This window comes from Muscardinus avellanarius (assembly GCF_963383645.1).
Source record: "Muscardinus avellanarius genome assembly, chromosome: 11".
Classification (NCBI taxonomy): domain Eukaryota; kingdom Metazoa; phylum Chordata; class Mammalia; order Rodentia; family Gliridae; genus Muscardinus; species Muscardinus avellanarius.
In genome coordinates, this window is record NC_137797.1 from 19,087,647 (window position 1) to 19,106,013 (window position 18,367).

Here is an 18,367-nt window from a genome sequence, read left to right on the forward strand (position 1 = left end):
AAGCCCCTGGGTTCCATTCCCAGTACCACACCTACACAAAAAAAGGACTATAAGAGGTGGCTAGTATTACAAGCAAATACTTATATAACACAGGAGAGAAAATAAAAGTTACTTAGTTTAATATTCTGGTCAAATTTTTTAATAAGGTCAGACATGTAGGCTTAAATTCTGATGACTCCTAAAATTAAAATATCAGTTATAAAACCTTCATGTAAATGGAACTATTCTGTATTCCTGAGTTTTCCATATAAAGCATTAATACAGCTGTACATGGAGGCACGTGCTTGTAATCCCAGTACCTGGGAGGGTTAGATAGGAGGATATCCAGTTTGAAGCCAGCCTCAGCAACTTAGCAAGACCCTGTTTCAAAATAAAAAATAAAAAGAGATGGGGTTGTAGTTCATAGGTAGAATGCCACTGGGTTCAATCCCCAGTACCACCTCTGCCCACAAAATGTGTGTGTGTGTGTGTGTTTCTTTTTGTTTGTTTGTTAGTTTGTTTGGTATTGGGGATGGAACCCAGGGGCATTCTACCACTGAGCTACACCCCCAGCCCTATTTTTTATTCTTTATTTTTTGAAACAGGGTCTCACTGAGTTGTAAAGGGCCTCACTAAGTAGCTGAGGCTGACTTCGAACCTGGGCAATCCTCCTGTGTCAGCCTCCCAAATGCTGGGAGTATGTGTATTTCTCCCCCACCCCCATACACACACACACACACATACACACACATACATACATATTAGTAAAACATTTATAAACACCAGTAATTACACAGCAATACCTAGTGGCCAACTGAACCATAAAAATGACCTAGTTTCATTCAAAAACTCAAATATTATTGTCAACTCTAATCATTTTTTATGGCTCTAAGATGCCTAGAATTGTCCTCGGCATGGGAGAGGCTTTAGGTTAAACCCCCAGTACTAAACACACACACACACACACACACACACACACACACACACACACACACAAATGTACACAGCACCATCACCACCAACTGAGGACAAGCCTCCCAAGTACTTCGATTACAGGCACGTGCCACCACATTCAAGATGATTCTGATGTGCAGTCAGTCAGCATTGCATAATATACTAAAAATCCTAATAAAAATTGAAATCATACTATAAACACTCCCCTGCATCATAGATGTGTTAACTTACACTGTTAGGAAGGATGCCATTGCCACTGCCACTTTGTCTGTGAGAATCCATCCTGCCTCCTGTGAGAATGAGAAAGTTCAGACTGGCATGTTCTTCATTAGCATCAACAAAATATAACCCAATTTTTTAAAGTTATATACTAAAGCCGGGCGTGGTGGCGCATGCTTGTAATCCCCAGGCTTGGGAGGCTGAGACAGGAGGACTGCACAGGTTCAAAGCCAGCCTCAGCTACTTAGTGAGGCCCTCAGCAACTTAGTGTCTTGCTAAATTGTTAAGGCTGGTCTCCACCCTTCAATCTTTCTGTCTCAGCCTCTCAATACTGGGATTACAGGTGCGCACCACCACGACTGGATTGCACTATACTTCTTAAAAAGCATATAAGCATACATGATTTCTGTAAGTATGACTATTATTTACCTGGAACATTTGCTGTTGCTGGAGACTCTAAGGATGCAGCTTGGTATGGCAAGTCCGTATTCAACTGCAAAAGATAGCCCTCAACTGTAGGCACTTCATCCCATTTTACATGAAAAGAATTGGTAGTGGCTTTGATCAACTGTACTTGTGATGGTGCCAGTGGTTTCTCTGAAAAACAATATTGATATTAGGCATTTAATTTTTAAATGTCAATATTTTGTCTATATAGTTTCTGTAGACTGTAGCTTTGAAAATACTTGGTAAGCAGATGAGTATTTGTTCTCTTACCAAGAGAACAAAAATTTACTCAACTAAACAGAGCTGTATGTTTACATATATATATATGCATGCTTTTATAAATCTAAATGAAAATAGAGGTTTGGATTCTATTTACTTATTTCATTAAACAAATATATCTTTAAATGAACAATCCAGCACCAAAATAATTGAGTCATCAGATTCAGGGGAAAAAAAGTTAAATCCTAGAAGAGGAGTGGAGAGACCAAGTATTATAAAATTATAACAGTTAAGATTATTATAGCTAAATTATTTTAAATTCTTTATAAGTTCTAATATTTTTGTTTTGCAACTAATTTTAAGCCAACAGCATACAGGCTAGAAACACTGTTAATGTTGAAGAGACAGCTTAGACATGATATTTTGGAAAAACTTAACTTCTCTGAAGTTAATATCCTCTTATGAAGACTTATACCACCCAAAACATGTAATCTGGATATAAAATATTACTAAAAAATTTCAAAACAAATATTAGCAGACTCTTAGAGTTGGAAAAAATGGCCTGAGATTACTTCTACAATAACCTTGGTCTTCTTTTTCTTGGTATATGTAACACATCAGGGAACTGACAATTCAGAGGCAGTGCTTTCCATCTTTGGATAATTATATCGGAAAATTTATTCTTCTAATGAGTTGCCATCTGTGTCTGTAATTTATCCTTACAGAACAAGTCTAATATCCATCTCAGTTTTTAATATGTATCTTTAGAGTAGGTATCAGCAAACTACAGTCCATGGGCCAGTTCTAGCCTATGCCTGTTTTGTAAATAAAGTTTTACTAAAACACAGTTATGCTCATTTGTTTATATAGTTTTGTCTAAAGCTTTTTTCATGCTACAACAGAGTTGAGTAGTTATAACAAAGACCACATGCCCTACAAAGCCTAAAGTATTTACTATCTGACCCTTTAGAGAAAAAAACTTGATAGCCCTGTTTTAGAGCATAATTAAACCTGGTTCCTTTTAACTATTTCCATGTAAATTCCTCCATAGTCCTAAGTTTCTTAAAGTAAAGCAACCCATACTTGAACAAAAGCAGACATTAAGAAAATTCCAGGAAGTACACCACTCACAGAATATAAGTTACATATAAAGAAAATAAAAAAACAAAAGGTACAAATCAAATAAAGAAAATTCCCCAGAACCAAAGAATATGAGTCTCTAGACTAAAAGGGCCCACTGAGTATTCAGCACAACAGATTAAAAATAGACATACAAAAGCATCCTGAAATTAAAAGCCAGTGGGGAGAGAAAAAAAATACCAAAAGTTTCTGGAGAGAGGAGGGTAAAAGGTCACATTAAAAACGACTAGGCTGGGGTATGTAGCTCCGAAGTAGAGCACTTGCCTCGCATGCACACAGCCCTGGGTTCAATCCCCAATAATACAAAAATAAAAATAAGATCGTAAATAGGACCAGCCCAGCATGACGGCGGTGAGCACCTACAATCTTAGCTACTTAAGAGGTTGAGGTGGAAGACCAGATTGGGCAAAGTAACAAGATAGTAAAACCCAAAAACAAATGAAACAAAACAACCAAAACAAATCTTATCAGACGTGGGGCATGCTGAGCAGCAGAACAGGCCTAGAATGTGTGAGGTCCTGGGTTCCATCCCAAGCACTCAAGAAAAATAAATAAATAAAACAAAGATACTAAACATCAGGAAGTGTTGGGATTTCTCAAAAGACATGAAGCTTGAAATAATAGAATAATGCTTTCAAAATTCTGAAGGATAGAGCCAAGCATGGTGGTGCACACCTGTAATCCCCATGCTTGGGAGGCTGAGACAGGAGGATCGCACAGGTTCGAAGCCAGTATGTGTATATGAATATGTATATGTATATGTACACACACATACATACATACATGTATACATGTATATATGTGTATATATGAAAGATAGCTGTGTGTAGTGGTAGAGTCCTGTAATCCCAGTAACTCAAAATTAGCTGGGCTTAGTGGCACACATTCATAGTCCCAATACTTGGAAGGCGAGATGGGAGGATAGAGGTTTGTGGTCAGCCTCAGCTACTTAGTGAGGCCCTCCGCAACTTAGTGAAACCCGATTTCAAAATAAAAAATAAAAATCTGGGCGTGGTGGCATACACTTGTAATCCCAGTGCTTGGGAGGCTGAGACAGGAGGATCGCAAGGATTTGAAGCCAGCCTCAGCTACTTAGTGAGGCTCTCAGCAACTTAGTGAGACCCTGTTTCCAAATAAAGTATGAAAAAGGTCTGGGAGTATAGCCCGTAGGTATAAAAGCCCCAGGGTTCCACCCCTAGTACCACACACACACACACACAAAAAAAATAAAAATAAAAAATAGGGCTGGGGGTATAGTTCAGAAGTAGAATGCCCCTGGGTTCCATCCCAGTACCACAAAAAGAAGAAAAAAAAAACCCTCAAAATTAAATGTATCACCTACATACCCTTTTCCTGAGATGTGCACAAAAAATGAGAAAGTAAACTAAGAAAAGGAAAAATATGGGATCCAGGAAACAGAGATCGTAGCACAGGTATGAGAAAAATAGATCCCCAGATGATGAAGACTCCAGGATGATAGCTGCAAAAGGCCTCACTAAGTAGCTGAGGCTGGCTTCGAACCCAAGCAATCCTCCCGTCTCAGCCTCCCAAATGCTGGGATTACAAGTGTGGGCCACCATGCCCAGCTGTTTTTAACACTTTTTTAAAAATAAACTTTTTGATAATTTTAGATTTATAGAAAAGTTACAAAGATGGTACAGTGTTGCCTTTTCTCCAGCTTCCCTTAAAGTTAACACTTGTTAAAACTAAAAAATTACCTTTAAATTATTAACTACAGACTACTCAAATTTTACCATTTTTTCAATTAACTCATTAGTCCCAAGTTTTCAATTCTGTATTCCAACAAAATTGAAACAGGTACATTAAAATAGGTTTTGGAATTCATAATGTAGAACTTACATACATTATCATATTAGCATTATTGTATAATTATAGTCTATCTAAATTTAAGTTTTTACAGGTGCTTCACATCTGGGGCAAGGGGACAAAATAGGCCACTATCTTCTTTGGTTCTGGGGTCCAATCCAGACCCTGACACCGCCTTTAGTCACAGTGTCTTCTTAGTCGCCTCCAATTTGTACTTCTTACTCTTTCTTTTTTTTTTTTATCACTTTGAAACTTTTATTTATTTATTTTTTATTTTTGGTGGTACTGAGGGTGGAACCCAGGGCTTTCTACCTCCGGGCTATACTCCCAGACCTATTTTCTATTTTATTTGGAAACAGGGTCTCACTAAGTTGCTGAGAGCCTCACTACATACCCGAGGCTGGCTTCGAAACTGTGTGATCCTCCTGTCTCAGCCTCCCAAGTGCGGGGATGACAAGCGTGCGCCACCACGCCCGGCTTTCAATTTCAAACTTTTAAAGACTACTATTCACATATTTGGTACAGTGTCTAGAACGTCCCTCAATTTGGGTTTGTCTGATATTTTTTCATGATTAGATTAGGGTTATAGATTTTAGGGAACAGAACCTCAGAGGTGAAGTACTTTATTATCACATGATTCTCAGGATGGTAAAGGATATATTTATAAGCCATATGTATACATGAATTATCACTAGTGATATTAACTTTGATCATTTGATTAAGGGATGCTTGCCAGGTTTCCTATAAGGCTACTATCTTTCACCTTTCATATTCTATTCTTTGGAAATCCCATCCTCAATAACAGGGGATTGATATACTCCTCTGAAGTGGGAAGTATCGACATATTACTTCTTTCATTTATTTTAACTATAGGGAAAAATATAGTGGTATTTACATTAAGTCTTAAAAGATAGACATTATTTGAGTATTTACCTAAGGAAAAAATTTCATTTGCTAAATACTCTTACCTACCAGTATCAAGATACCAAAGATCCTTGCAGCAAACTTGACTATTGAGTGCTTTTTTGTAGCCATCTCTTCCACTCCAAAAATACAACCGAGTGCCAATCGCAACAGCACAGTGTCCAGCTCTTGGTCTTGGTCTTGAATTTTTTTTATCTTCCTGAGAATCAGATACTAGGGTGGTCCACTCTGCTGTATCTAAAAAGACAGAAGTATCCAAGAACAAAAATGTTATTGTTCTAAAAAAACAAAATTTCAAGTTCTTTTTAAAATAAATTTTATTTTAATGATAATCCTTAAAAGACTCACCTAGATTTAGGTAAGAAAATGAACTGGTACATCTCCATTCACAATCATGAGATGAAGTCTCAATATTTTCCCCCTTGTGTGGAACCCATCCACCAAAAATGTACATCCTGAACAACAAAAAAAACAGACAGTAGCTGACTTAATTTTACTTTGGGGATATAAAATGCTACGAATAAACTTAAATTTATTTGTTGACTCAAAGCTTCAATACTGCTGGGCTTGGGGGCACACACCTATAATCACAGTTACTTGGGAGGATGAAGCAGGAAGATTGCAAGTTCAAGTCCAGCCTGGGCAATTTAGCAAGACCACAGCTCAAAAATAAACCAAAACTTTAAACTATGTTCCTCAGAGTTCTTATAGGTTCTTGAGACAAGCCTATTGGCTGCTAAAGAAGATAGGTTCATCAGGGAAGCCTCAGCCCTTGCGAGTTCATAACAACCAGAGAAGATCAGTTGCTTAATCTTATTAATTGGGATTCTAGTGGAAATTTGCATTTTATTAAAGAGCTCTGCTGTTTAAAATATGTATTTTTAAGAATTATCTTAAAACATAAAGACAGTTCTGTTTGGTTTTGAGACTATTTTAAAATAAGAACTACTGAGGTTCTAAGTTACAATTAGTAGTTTCCTAAAACATTACATTCAAAGTTAAATCCCTATATTACTAAATACTTCATTAAAGTTCCATTTAAACAGTATTCCTTATCATGGTCCGGCGTTTCATAAACATGGAAACTTGGTGGTGGTGGTAAGAGCTAATCTTGACGTAGTACTCTGAATGTACTGAACATTATTCAAAGCCTTTTTTTTAGTATGACACTGGGGGTTAAACTTGGGCATTCTACCTTTGAGCTACACCCCAAGAACTTTTTAATTTTTGAAACAGAGTCTCACTAGGTTGCTGAGACTCTTGCTAAGTTGCTGAGACTAGTCTCAATCCTGTGATCCTCCTGTCTCAGCCTTCCAAGCACTAAGATTACAGGTATGTGCCACCATGTCCAGCTTCAAAACATTTTTTGTGTGTGGTGCTAGGGACAGAACCAAGGGACATTCTACCTCTGAGCTACACCCTGCCCTATTTTTTATTCTTTATTATTCAGGGTTTCCCTGAATTGCAAAGAGCCTCACTAAGTAGCTGAGGCTGTCCATGAACTGTGATCCTCTGGTCTCAGCCTCCTGAATGCTGAGATTACAAGTATGTGCCACTATGCCTAGCTTTTTTATTCTTTATTTGAAGACAGGGTCTCACTAAGTTGTGGAGGGCCTCACTAAGTATGAGGTTGTCTGCATACCATGATCCTCCTGTCTCAGCCTCCCAAGTACTGGGGTTACAAGTGTGTGCCTCCACGCTGGGCTCAAAGCATTTTGAATGTATTAATCTATTTCATCCTCGTTACAATTTTATGAAGTTTTACTTTAATCTTCATTGTATGTTTGAAGAAACAGAGGTACAAACAGACTAAATTTTCTTGCCCCATATCATTCATACAAGACCAGTACCAAACCTACACCTTAAATTCAGGTAATCTAGTTACAGAATTTGTATTCTAACCATAAGTATATTGCCATCCAAATATAATAATTGAATCTATGTTTCTGAGTATAAATCAAGCAACACTAAAAATATTTGAAAAGAAACCAGGAGATGGGTGTGCCAAACTTGACAACAGTGGGCAAATCAGTTTGACAATACCCTGCTTACACTTACGTAATGCTTACTATGAGCAAGGCATTGTGGGGAAGGTCAAGTATAAAAGCTGGCACAAGCCAGGCATGGTGGCGCACGCTTGTGATCCCAGCATTTGGGAGGCTGAGACCTGGAGGATCACGATTCGCAGACAGCCTCAGCTACTTAGTGAGGCCCTCTGCAACTCAGTGAGACCCGGTTTCAAAAGAAAGAATAAGAAATAGGGCAGGGGGTGTAGCTCGGAGATCAAATGCCCCTGGGTTCCATCCCCAGACCCGCAAAAAAAAAAAAAAAAAAAAAAAAAAAAGCTGGCACAATAAGAAAATGGCACGTAAGTATTTTAGCTTCTATAGACAAATTATTCTAGCTTCAGAAAACACGATCCAACATTGTTGAGTTCAATAATCTATTCCCCAGAAACAGGCAACATCGTTTTTCTTTGCATACATCTTTCTTAAGTTGTTTTTTAAAAACACAAAAGCAAAAAACAAAAAAATGCCATACTTGTTTCCTATAACACTGGCTGTGTGAAGGCTTCGTGGAAGTGGCACTGTTCCTTTAGTTTCTGGTTTTGACCATGACATAGTTTCTAAAAGCGAAATTAGTGCATTAGTAACTTGACCTAATAATAGCAAATTAACCTTCACTTGCATACTTTCAAAAGATAAAAGATCCTTATCAAGATGAAACAAAAATGTTTCAAAACAGTTCTCTGAACTCTATCCCAAGCATTTCTTAAATTTCAGAAATTTATTTATACTTGAATGCTGGCATTTCTAATGGAGTGCCACCCAATTTTGAATTAAGAACAATACTAATGATTCTGACATTTTAAATAAGAACACACTCTATGGAACGTAGTCAAAGGTGACTGACACACCTACCCTCCAATTATTCACTTCTAGAATCAATTTATAGAAAGCCATCTAAAGGTTTTTCACTGGGTATCAATAATATTTCTAATGCTGTATTTCCCATACATGGGGTAATGGGTAACCACATAGAATCATCATCCCCAAGGACACACTTTTCAGTTTAAAAGGGAGTATGACTGATAATTACATAGGAAAATAAGCATAAAGGAAGCCCATCCCAGGCAAACAGGACCTATGGTGACACTACTTATAGCAAGTACAGGAGAGTTACTCTAAATCAAACATCCATTTGTTCAACCTGATCGATCACATCTCAGGCATCCTTGAGATAATAAGCTATCATTTTAGTGCAACTCAACAAATACAATCAAAAATATTTTCAAGGCATTTTCAAATGCACCCTTATTGATCATAAATAATTCCTGATTCTGAATCAAGTTAAACTCACCTAAGTCGAGCTGCCATAAGTCATCTAGGCGAGCACCACACATTCCACCAAAAACATACATTTTAGGACTTCCAGAATCTTTTTTGCAATATATAACCGCTGTGTGGGATTCTCTTGGAGAAGGAACAATCCCTTTAGTGACTGGAATGCTCCAACCCACAACACCAGAACCATGCTGCAGCTCCAACTCATAGAAATCATTTAAATATCTGAATAGCATGAAAGAAATTAAAACATTCAGGTAATACATAAGTGTTACTTGCTTTTCATCTCAATTCACAAAGATAAGATGCTTACTGTGAGAATTTCATATGCAGAAATACATTAGGAGAGAAGAAACCACAGGCCATCCATTCAGTACACATTTATGTACTAGGCACTCCTCTAGGGCTCAGTAATGAAGAGAGAGAAAATTCCTGCCTCATTCAGCCAACACTCTCAGTGATGATAATGGTGGTGGCTTTAAAACACAACCTAAATCCTCTGATAACTTTTCCTATCAGGAGGTAGAGGTCTATGCTTCTTCCCCTTGATTTTTCTGAGGCCAGACCATAGAAAGACAATATAGCTTTACTAGAACAGTGCTCTTGGAACCCTGAACCACCATGTAAGAAATCTAGCTACCATAAAATCACCATCTGAAGAGGACATGTGTAGGTACGCAGGGTGACAGTTTCAACTAAGCTTTTTTATATTTATTTATTTATTTATTTATTTATTTAATTTATTTATTTTTGGTACTGAGGATTGAACCCAGAGGCATTCTACCTCCAAGATATACCCCTAGCCCAATTTTTTATTTCTTATTTGGAAACAGGGTCTCATTAAGTTGCGGAGAGCCTCATGAGTTGCTGAGGCTAGCTTTGAACCTGTGATCCTCCTGTCTCAGCCTCCCAAGTACTGGGATTACAGGAATACACCACCCCACCCAGCCTGGCTAAATTCTTGATCCAAAGAATTCATGAGCATAATTAATATTAGCTTGCATAACTAAATTTTGGGCAGTTTATCATATAGCAATAGGTAACCAGAACAATCAATATTGAAAATATTTGGGCAAACACATTTACGACACCACTCTCTCTGAATACCTACATATGGATAATGGAGGTCTACAACAAATGCAGGCTTGCAACTTTTCCCCCACAATAATATCACAGCAATGTCTTAAGTACCTTCTTTGCCTTAGAAATGTGCATTAAACTTATCTGTACTATAGATTTTTTTCAAAGTTTTCAGCAAAATGACTCCTGCAGAGATCTATTCCCTACCAAATTTTTACTCAAATATAAGGGCAAAGATAAAAAACTTTATTTTATTTATTTTTTTTGGTGGTACTGGGGTTCCTGGAAGCCCTTCTTCCTCCGGGCTACACTCCCAGACCTATTTTATATTTTTGAAACAGGGTCTCTTACGCCAGCACGGCTGGCTTCGAACCTGCGTGATCCTCCTGTCTCCGCCTCCCAAGCGCAGGGATTACAAGCGTGCACCACCACGCCCGGCAAAAAAACTTTAGGACATACAAAATTTCCAAGTTTAGACATATAATTTGGGAAAAAATGATTTAGGATGCTATCTAGGAAAAAGAAATCTGAGAAAAAAATACATAGGATTAAAAAAATGGTAGAACAAAGAAACACCAGTAATTTATGGTTATATTTAAAATTCAAAATTGTGGTTGTAAGCCGGGTGTGGTGACCCACGCTTGTAATCCTAGCATTTGGAAGGCTAAGACAAGAGGATCACGGTTGGCATCAGCTACTACTTAGGGAGGTCCTTTGAAACTTAGTAAGACCCTGTTTCAAAATAAAGAATAAAAAATAGGGCTGGGGGTGTAGCTTGAAGGTAGAATGCCCCTGGGTTCTATCACCAGTACTGAAAAAAAAAAAAATTGTGGTTGTGAGGCCTAAATAGTCACTAAGAAGAATTTACTGAAAAGGTTAATTTCTTATCATAATCTCAATTAGTTTTTTTTTTTTTTTTTTTTTTGGTGGTACTGGGGTTCCTGGAAGCCCTTCTACCTCCGGGCTATACTCCCAGACCTATTTTTTACATTTTCATTTTGGAAACGGGGTCTCCTAAGCCAGTGCGCGCGGCTGGCTTCGAACCTGCGTGATCCTCCTGTCTCTGCCTCCCAAGCGCGGGGATTACAAGCGTGCGCCACCACGCCCGGCTCTCAATTAGTTTTAAGAATATATGAAACAAACAGCAAAAGGAGTTAAGTGAAAAAATGCTAATAGTAAGAACAATTTCTTCCCAAGACAAGCAGACATTTTCAGTTGAAGTTTCTGTGTAATAATTTCTGAGTAAGAGAATCACAGAAATAGCAATATAATTTTTTTTGTGTGTGTGGTACTGGTGATGGAAACCAGGGGCATTCTACCTCTGAGTGACACCCCCAGCCCTACTTACTTTTTTATTCTTTATTTTGAAACAGGGTCTCAATGAGTTGAAAAGGGCCTCACTAAGCAACTGAGGCTGGCTGCCAACAGTGATCCTCCTGTCTCAGCCTCCCAAATGCTGGGATTACAAGTGTGCACCACCATGCCTGGATAGTTAAGTCACTAGAGTGAGCCAGGCATGTTGGCGCACTCTTATAATCCCAATACTTGGGAGGCTGAGACAGAAGGATCATAGGTTCTTGGCTAGACTCAGTTACTTAGGGAAGCCCTCCACAACTTCGTGAGACCCTGCTTCAAAATAAAAAGTAAAAATAAATAAGGAAATAAATAAGGAAAAGAGTCAAAGAAAAATAATAAATCAAGAGAAAGGGAAAATAAGCAAAGCATAGTATATGGAAAACATCTCATAAAACAGGCTTTTTTTTAAAAGAACCACCATAAACTATGTCAAAAGCAAAAAATCAAACTAAAAAAAAACATAAGCATTAGTACATATTAAGCAAAAATATTTTCTTAAAGAATTCCTAAAAACCAAGATAATGGCCAATGACAAAACAGACATGGCTAGCATTAACTTCCCAAGATAAAAACAGCATAAGCAAAATCACTAATGAATATGTATATTTTATATAAGTTAATGTTTACAATGTGAACTCAGCAAAGTATGAAACAAATTCTGCAACACAGTGAAATAAGATTTAACTAGGAATAAAATGTGGTTCCTACTTCAGAACTTAATCATTCACAAAATTCAGTGGATTAAAAGAAATAGTAAACTCATCACCATGAATGCAATTAATTTAAACTATCTTAATATCCATTTCTGGTTAAAAAGAGGGGAAACAACTAGTACCAAAAATATAAGAAAATATCCTTAATCTGACCAAAGGCATACACCAGAATCCTGCAATAAACAGTACAATAAAAAGGTAAATAGATTTATAAAATAGAATAAAGTCAAAAGCAGGAGTCAACAAATTTTCTCTGTAGAGGGCTAGATAGTATTTACTTATATGGTAAGACTTTGTGGGCCATAAAGTCAATTGAAATTACTCAACTCTGCTATTTTAACACAAAGCAGCCAAAGATAATAAGCAAATGTAGGAGCACAACAGTGTTCCAATAAAACTTTATTAATAGAAACAGGTCAGCTGGCCAATTTGGACCACAAAGTATAGTCTGCAACCCCTATTCTAGAAGGCCTAGAAAAGATCCACTTATATAAGAATTAAGACATGACAGAGATAAAACTTTAAATAAACAGAAAAGAAATGACATGTAGTAAACTTTGTTGGTAGAATTGGAAATCAAACCGGGTATGGTGGTGCACGTTTGTAATCCCCGCACTTGGGAGGTGGAGACAGGAGGATCGCACTGGTTCGGAGCCAGCCTCGCTGGTGTAAGATACCCTGTTTCCAAATAAAAATATAAAAATAAGTCTGGGAGTGTAGCCCAGAGGTAGAAGGGTTTCCAGGAACTCCAGTACCACCACCAAAAAAAAAAAAAAAATTGGAAACCAATTAGGAAAAAGAAAAAAAGCTTCACAGTAGTCACAAAGGTATATTCCACATGTATTTATGGCTTTTTAAAGTGTTCTACCATTGAGATAAATTCCTAGCCAATGTTCTAAACATAAACAACAAAACTGTGAATGTACTAGAAGAAACTGAGAAAAAAGTATTTTTTATAATTTTGGGAAAGGAAAGTCTTCTGAAGATACAAAATAAGAAAACCATAAAAGAGGCTGGGCGTGGTGGTGCACACTTGTAATCCCAGTAGTTCAGAGGCTGAGACAAAAGCATCACAGATTCTCGGCCAACTTCAGGTACTTAGTAAGGCCCTCTACAACCTAGTGAAACCGTTTCAAAATGAAGAACAAAAAATAGGGCTAGTGGTATAACTTGGAGGTAAAATACTCCTGGGTTTAATCCCCAGTAACAAACACACACACAGCAGAAAACTAAGCTTCATCTCTTAACAATAATACAAATGGGGGAAATCAAATATTCCTAATCTAAATCATGAAGTAAGCATTTGGTCTAAAAGAGTGAGCATAGCCGGGCGTGGTGGCACACGCTTGTAATCCCCGCGCTTGGGAGGCAGAGACAGGAGGATCGCGCAGGTTCGAAGCCAGCCGCGCGCACTGGCTTAAGAGACCCTGTTTCCAAATAAAAAATATAAAAAAATAGGTCTGGGAGTGTAGCCCGGAGGTAGAAGGGCTTCCAGGAACCCCAGTACCACCAAAAAATAAAAAATAAAAATAAAAAAATAAAAAAAATAAAAGAGTAAGCATACCTGGGAACATTATTGTTTGAATCTTCACTTTCATTTGCCAGACCACCAAACAAATAGCATTTGTTACCATATAAAGAGAAACTATGTCCAAGACGAGGACAAGGAGGTAAACCAGAAGGAGGAGGATGGGGCTTCACTTTTTTCCATAACCAACGACTTGCCTAAAAGAGACCACAAACACACTTAAATAAAATCAGGAAAGCATTCTTATTTCTATACTTTCAACAATGTACCATCATACCAATATATTTTAATCTTAAATCACATCAGAAGTCTCCAATAAGCTAGTTTGGGGACAAGTGAAAAATAAGCAGCTAACCTTTGGAATTAAGGTGTACTTCCTGGTAAAAATTCAGGCTAATCATCTGTATACACAGATTTTCACAATGGTACACTAAGCTTATTCTAACAATAAACACTAACAATTATGATGGTTTCCAAATGAAAAATTAAGCATTTGTATATATACCTTTAAAATAAAATATAATTTAAAGCCGGGCGTGGTGGCGCACGCTTGTAATCCCAGCATTTGGGAGGCTGAGACCGGAGGATCGCGGTTCACGGACAGCCTCAGCTACTTAGTGAGGCCCTCCGCAACTCAGTGAGACCTGATTCAAAATAAAGAATAAAAAGCCGAGTGTGGTGGCGCACGCTTGTAATCCCCATGCTTGGGAGGCGGAGACAGGAGGATCACGTAGGTTTGAAGCCAGCCTAGCTGGCTTAAGAGACCCTGTTTCCAAATAAAAAATATAAAATAGGTCTGGGAGTGAAGCCCAGAGGTAGAAAGGTTTCCATCCCCAGTACCACCAAAAAAAAAAAAAAAAGAATAAAAAATTGGGCAGGGGGTGTAGCTCAGAGGTCAAATACCTCTGGGTTCCATCCCCAGACCCGCAAAAATAAAATAAAATAAAATAAAATTTATGTGTTTACTTTCAGATATTAGGTAACCCATGAATGCTAAATACTTTGCCCTTTGAATAAATATAAAGTTCATCTAATAAACCAATCTCTAAAAGTTATTCTCTGTTCATAGTTTTCTCTTTCTTTTTTCTTTTTTTGGGGGTATTGGGAATTGAATCCAGGGGCATTCTACCTCCAAGCTACATCCCCAGCCCAGTTTTTTATTCTTGATTTTAAAACATGGTCCCACAAATTTGCGGAGAGCCTCCCTAAGTACCTAGGGTTGGCCATGAACCTGTAATCCTCAGGTCTCAGCCTCCCAAGTACTGTGATTACAGGCATCTGCCACCCGCTGGCTCACAGGTTGCTCCACCTGAAATTATTTTCTAAGTAAGTGGCTTGTAAATAGGTTTAACTTAGCCACACCTGCCAACAGCATATGCACAGATCAAGAAAAAGAGTCAACGAGGAATGTGAGTCTGGTTCAATAAAAGAGTCAAATTTAGAACTATTATATGAACCTATATCCCCTCTTTTCCATGGACTGCCAGAGTGGGGGTGGGGAGGTAACAATTCCTGTAACACCAAAGCAGTGTTTTTCAAAGTATGTTCTGGGAACCCACAGAATCAGCTGAGAACTAGGTAAAAATATAAATGCTTAGGTCCACTTTAGACAACACTGACTCAGAAAATCTGGGGGTAGGGCCCAGCAATCTGTTTTCACAAACCCTTTAGGTGATTCTGTTGCAAGCTAAAGTTGAAAAACTATTGCACTAAGATTCAAAAACCTAACTCTGTAATACATACAAGTAATGGTGAATAGCACACAACTTGATGTTACAATTTCACACTGGGCATGGGAAAATACATTATAACTTTGGCATTTAAGTGAAGTGGAAACATTTTCTTTAACACTATACAATGTGAGGCTCCTGCTAATTGTCAGCATGTTAATGAAATAGGTTGCATTCTTTTAAAGACTTGGGAGCAATCATTAAAGCTTCAGGCTGAAATAGTAAGTTTTAAATACACTTACTTGCAACTCATATAACTCATTGCTGTATCTTCCATATTCAACCATTCCCCCAAATACTAATATTCTGGTACCATCACAGACAAATCCATGGGCAGCACAGCCTGGAGGGATGTCTCCTCTCACAGCTGGTAGAAACCACTGATTCGTAACTAGTTGCCAAAATAAAATTAAAATCAATTAAACAGTTATCACATTCTACCAGTAGTTTATATATACCATCTGTATCAGTCCTTCTCAACTGGGCACAATTTTGCTCACCCCCACATCTCTAGGAGCTATTCATTTGGCAACATCTGGAAACATTATTAGTTGTCACAACTGGAAGTGGAAGTGCTACTGGCAATAGTGGGTAGAAGCCAGGGGTGCTACCAAACATCTTACAAAGTAGAGGGCAGTCCTATACAGCAAAGAATTGTCTGGCCCTAAATGTTAATAGTGCCACTGTTGAAAAGCTATAATCTATATCATTTAATCCTTATTAAAACCCTCCTGGGTGAGTATCATCTTCATCTTATTTTTTTATTTTTATTTTTTTGGTAGCTGGGCATGGTGGCTCACACTTGTAATACCCATGCTTGGGAGGTTGAGACAGGAGGACTGCACAGGTTCAAAGCCAGCCTCAGCTACTTAGTGAGGCTCTCAGCAACTTAGTGAGACCCTGTTTCTAAATAAAATATAAAATAGGTCTGGGAGTATAGCTCGGAGGTAGAACCTCTGGGTTCCACCCCAGTACCACCAAAAAAAAAAAAAAATTATTGGTGCACTGTAGTCATACATCTTAATGGGGTACAAGATGGCAGAGGCATACATGCACACATCACTCATTTAGCCCTTCATTTCATAAATGAAAACCCTGAGATTTACAAAGTTTGTCCGGGCATGGTGGTGTATGTCTGCAATCCTAGTACTTGGAAGGTTTAGACAGGAAGATCATACGTTGAAGACCAGCTTGGGCAAAAGACCCTCAGCACAAGCCGGTGGCGCAATCCCAGCATTCAGAAGGCTGAGACCAGAGGATCACAATTCCTGGACAGCCTCAGTTACTTAGTAAGGCCCTCTACAACTTAGTGAGACCCTGTTTCAAAATAAAGAATAAAAAATAGGGCAGGGGGTGTAGTTTGGATGTAGAATGCTCCTGGGTTCCATCCCCAGACCCGCAAAAATAAATACCCTCAGCAACCTAGTAAGACCATTTCAAAAGAAAAAATAAAGGAGGGGGCGGTGCTAACGGTGTAGCTCCGAGGTAGAATTCCCTGGGTTCAATCCCCGGTACTAAATAAATAAATAAATACATAAAAGTTTGTTCAATTTAATGCTGATCCGGGGCAACTGGCAGAACAAGATTCAAAGGTAGGTCTAATTCGTTCCACAGGCAGGGTTTTCACAACATACCACATCCAATAACTTTTTAACCTTATATGCTGTGGTGTCGGGACGAGGAAAAAAATTTATTCTATGGTGGTGCGACCCTTTAAATGAAAACTGCGATTGAGCCAAAGGAAAGTTGTGTATCCATGAAATAACCCCCAAATTCAGTAATCAGCCTTAGCGCAAGGTAAAAAAAAAAAAAAAAAAAAAAATCTCCCACTAGCTGGAGTAGTGACAAGTGGGAAACATAAGATTCCAACGTCCTCTGGGCTCCCCGGGGGCTCAGGGGCAGCCCCCAGCCGCGCTCGTGCTCTCGGCAGCGAGCTCGAGCGGCGACCGTCCGCTCACCGGGACCCACCCAGAGGAACGGGGAGAGGCCGGTCTCACCCCAACCACTTCCCCGCTAGCTGAGAGGGCTCCATCCAGGAAGCCCCGATCGCTGCTGCCAGGGCGGGGGCTGGGGCCGGGGCTGCCGTCCCCGGACGCCTCGCTTCCCCTCCGCGCCCCCTCCCCAAGCCCTTGCTCCTAAGGGGAGCGCGGAGGAGCTGGGGCTGCAGCGGGTTTGCGCTTTGACAGCGGAGGGACCTCGGCCGCGGCGGGCCCGGGCCGGGGAGGCCGGGCGGCGGAGCCGGCTCGCGGGGCCGCCCGCCCGGAGGCCGCCGAGCGGGGCCGGGCGCGGCGGCGGTGACCGGGCGGTGACAGCTGTCAGGCCGCGGCCGCCGCGCTCCCCTCCCCCTCCGCGGTCCGAGGCGGGGCCGCCGCCGCCGCCGCGCTTACCCGTGTTGTAGACGTGCAGCTCGTCCGCGATGCCCTCGTTGCCGCCGCCAAAGATGATCATCAGCTCCCGGATGGCCACGGCTCGGTGTCCGTGCCGGGCGCGGGGCACCGGCCCCGTGAAGGAGGAAACCCGCCTCCAGTTGAGGAGGCTGGGAGCCGCCATCTTCCCAACCCCCGCCCCTCTGCCCACAATGCACCGCGCCGCCCCGCGCCGGGAGGGGCCGCCAGCTGTGCGCGGGAGGGCGTCACGTGACGCGGCGCCGCGGGGGCGGGGCGGGGCGAGGCGGAGGAGGCGGGGCCGGCGGACGTGGCTGCGGGCTGGGGGGTCGCGGTCCTCGGAGGGCCGGGCAGTTCCCAAGGCCTCGTCTCCCCTCCGCCAGAGCCTGTCGTTGGGTTTGGGATTTGGTCCTGGGGATGGACTCAGAAGCCTTCTACCCCCGAGCTACACCCCGGCCCTGTTTTATTACTTTCTTTTGAGACAGGGTCGTGCTACATTGCTGCGCTAAATCATGAGGATGTC

At 40.1% G+C, this 18,367-nt stretch overlaps 1 protein-coding gene across 1 annotated transcript in view; it reads right to left on the reverse strand.

The window, feature by feature from the left end:
• The window catches only part of HCFC2 (host cell factor C2), a gene marked incomplete at both ends in the record, with an annotated part of 30,969 nt that extends 12,959 nt beyond the window's left edge, over positions 1–18,010 (reverse strand). The window contains 9 exons of the mRNA XM_080706021.1: positions 1,165–1,223; positions 1,582–1,749; positions 5,758–5,946; positions 6,058–6,164; positions 8,251–8,335; positions 9,070–9,278; positions 13,767–13,927; positions 15,703–15,851; positions 17,848–18,010. Coding sequence (XP_080562147.1) covers positions 1,165–1,223; positions 1,582–1,749; positions 5,758–5,946; positions 6,058–6,164; positions 8,251–8,335; positions 9,070–9,278; positions 13,767–13,927; positions 15,703–15,851; positions 17,848–18,010 — 1,290 coding nt within the window. The remainder of the gene's footprint in view (positions 1–1,164; positions 1,224–1,581; positions 1,750–5,757; positions 5,947–6,057; positions 6,165–8,250; positions 8,336–9,069; positions 9,279–13,766; positions 13,928–15,702; positions 15,852–17,847) is intronic.
• Positions 18,011–18,367: the final 357 nt, after the last annotated feature.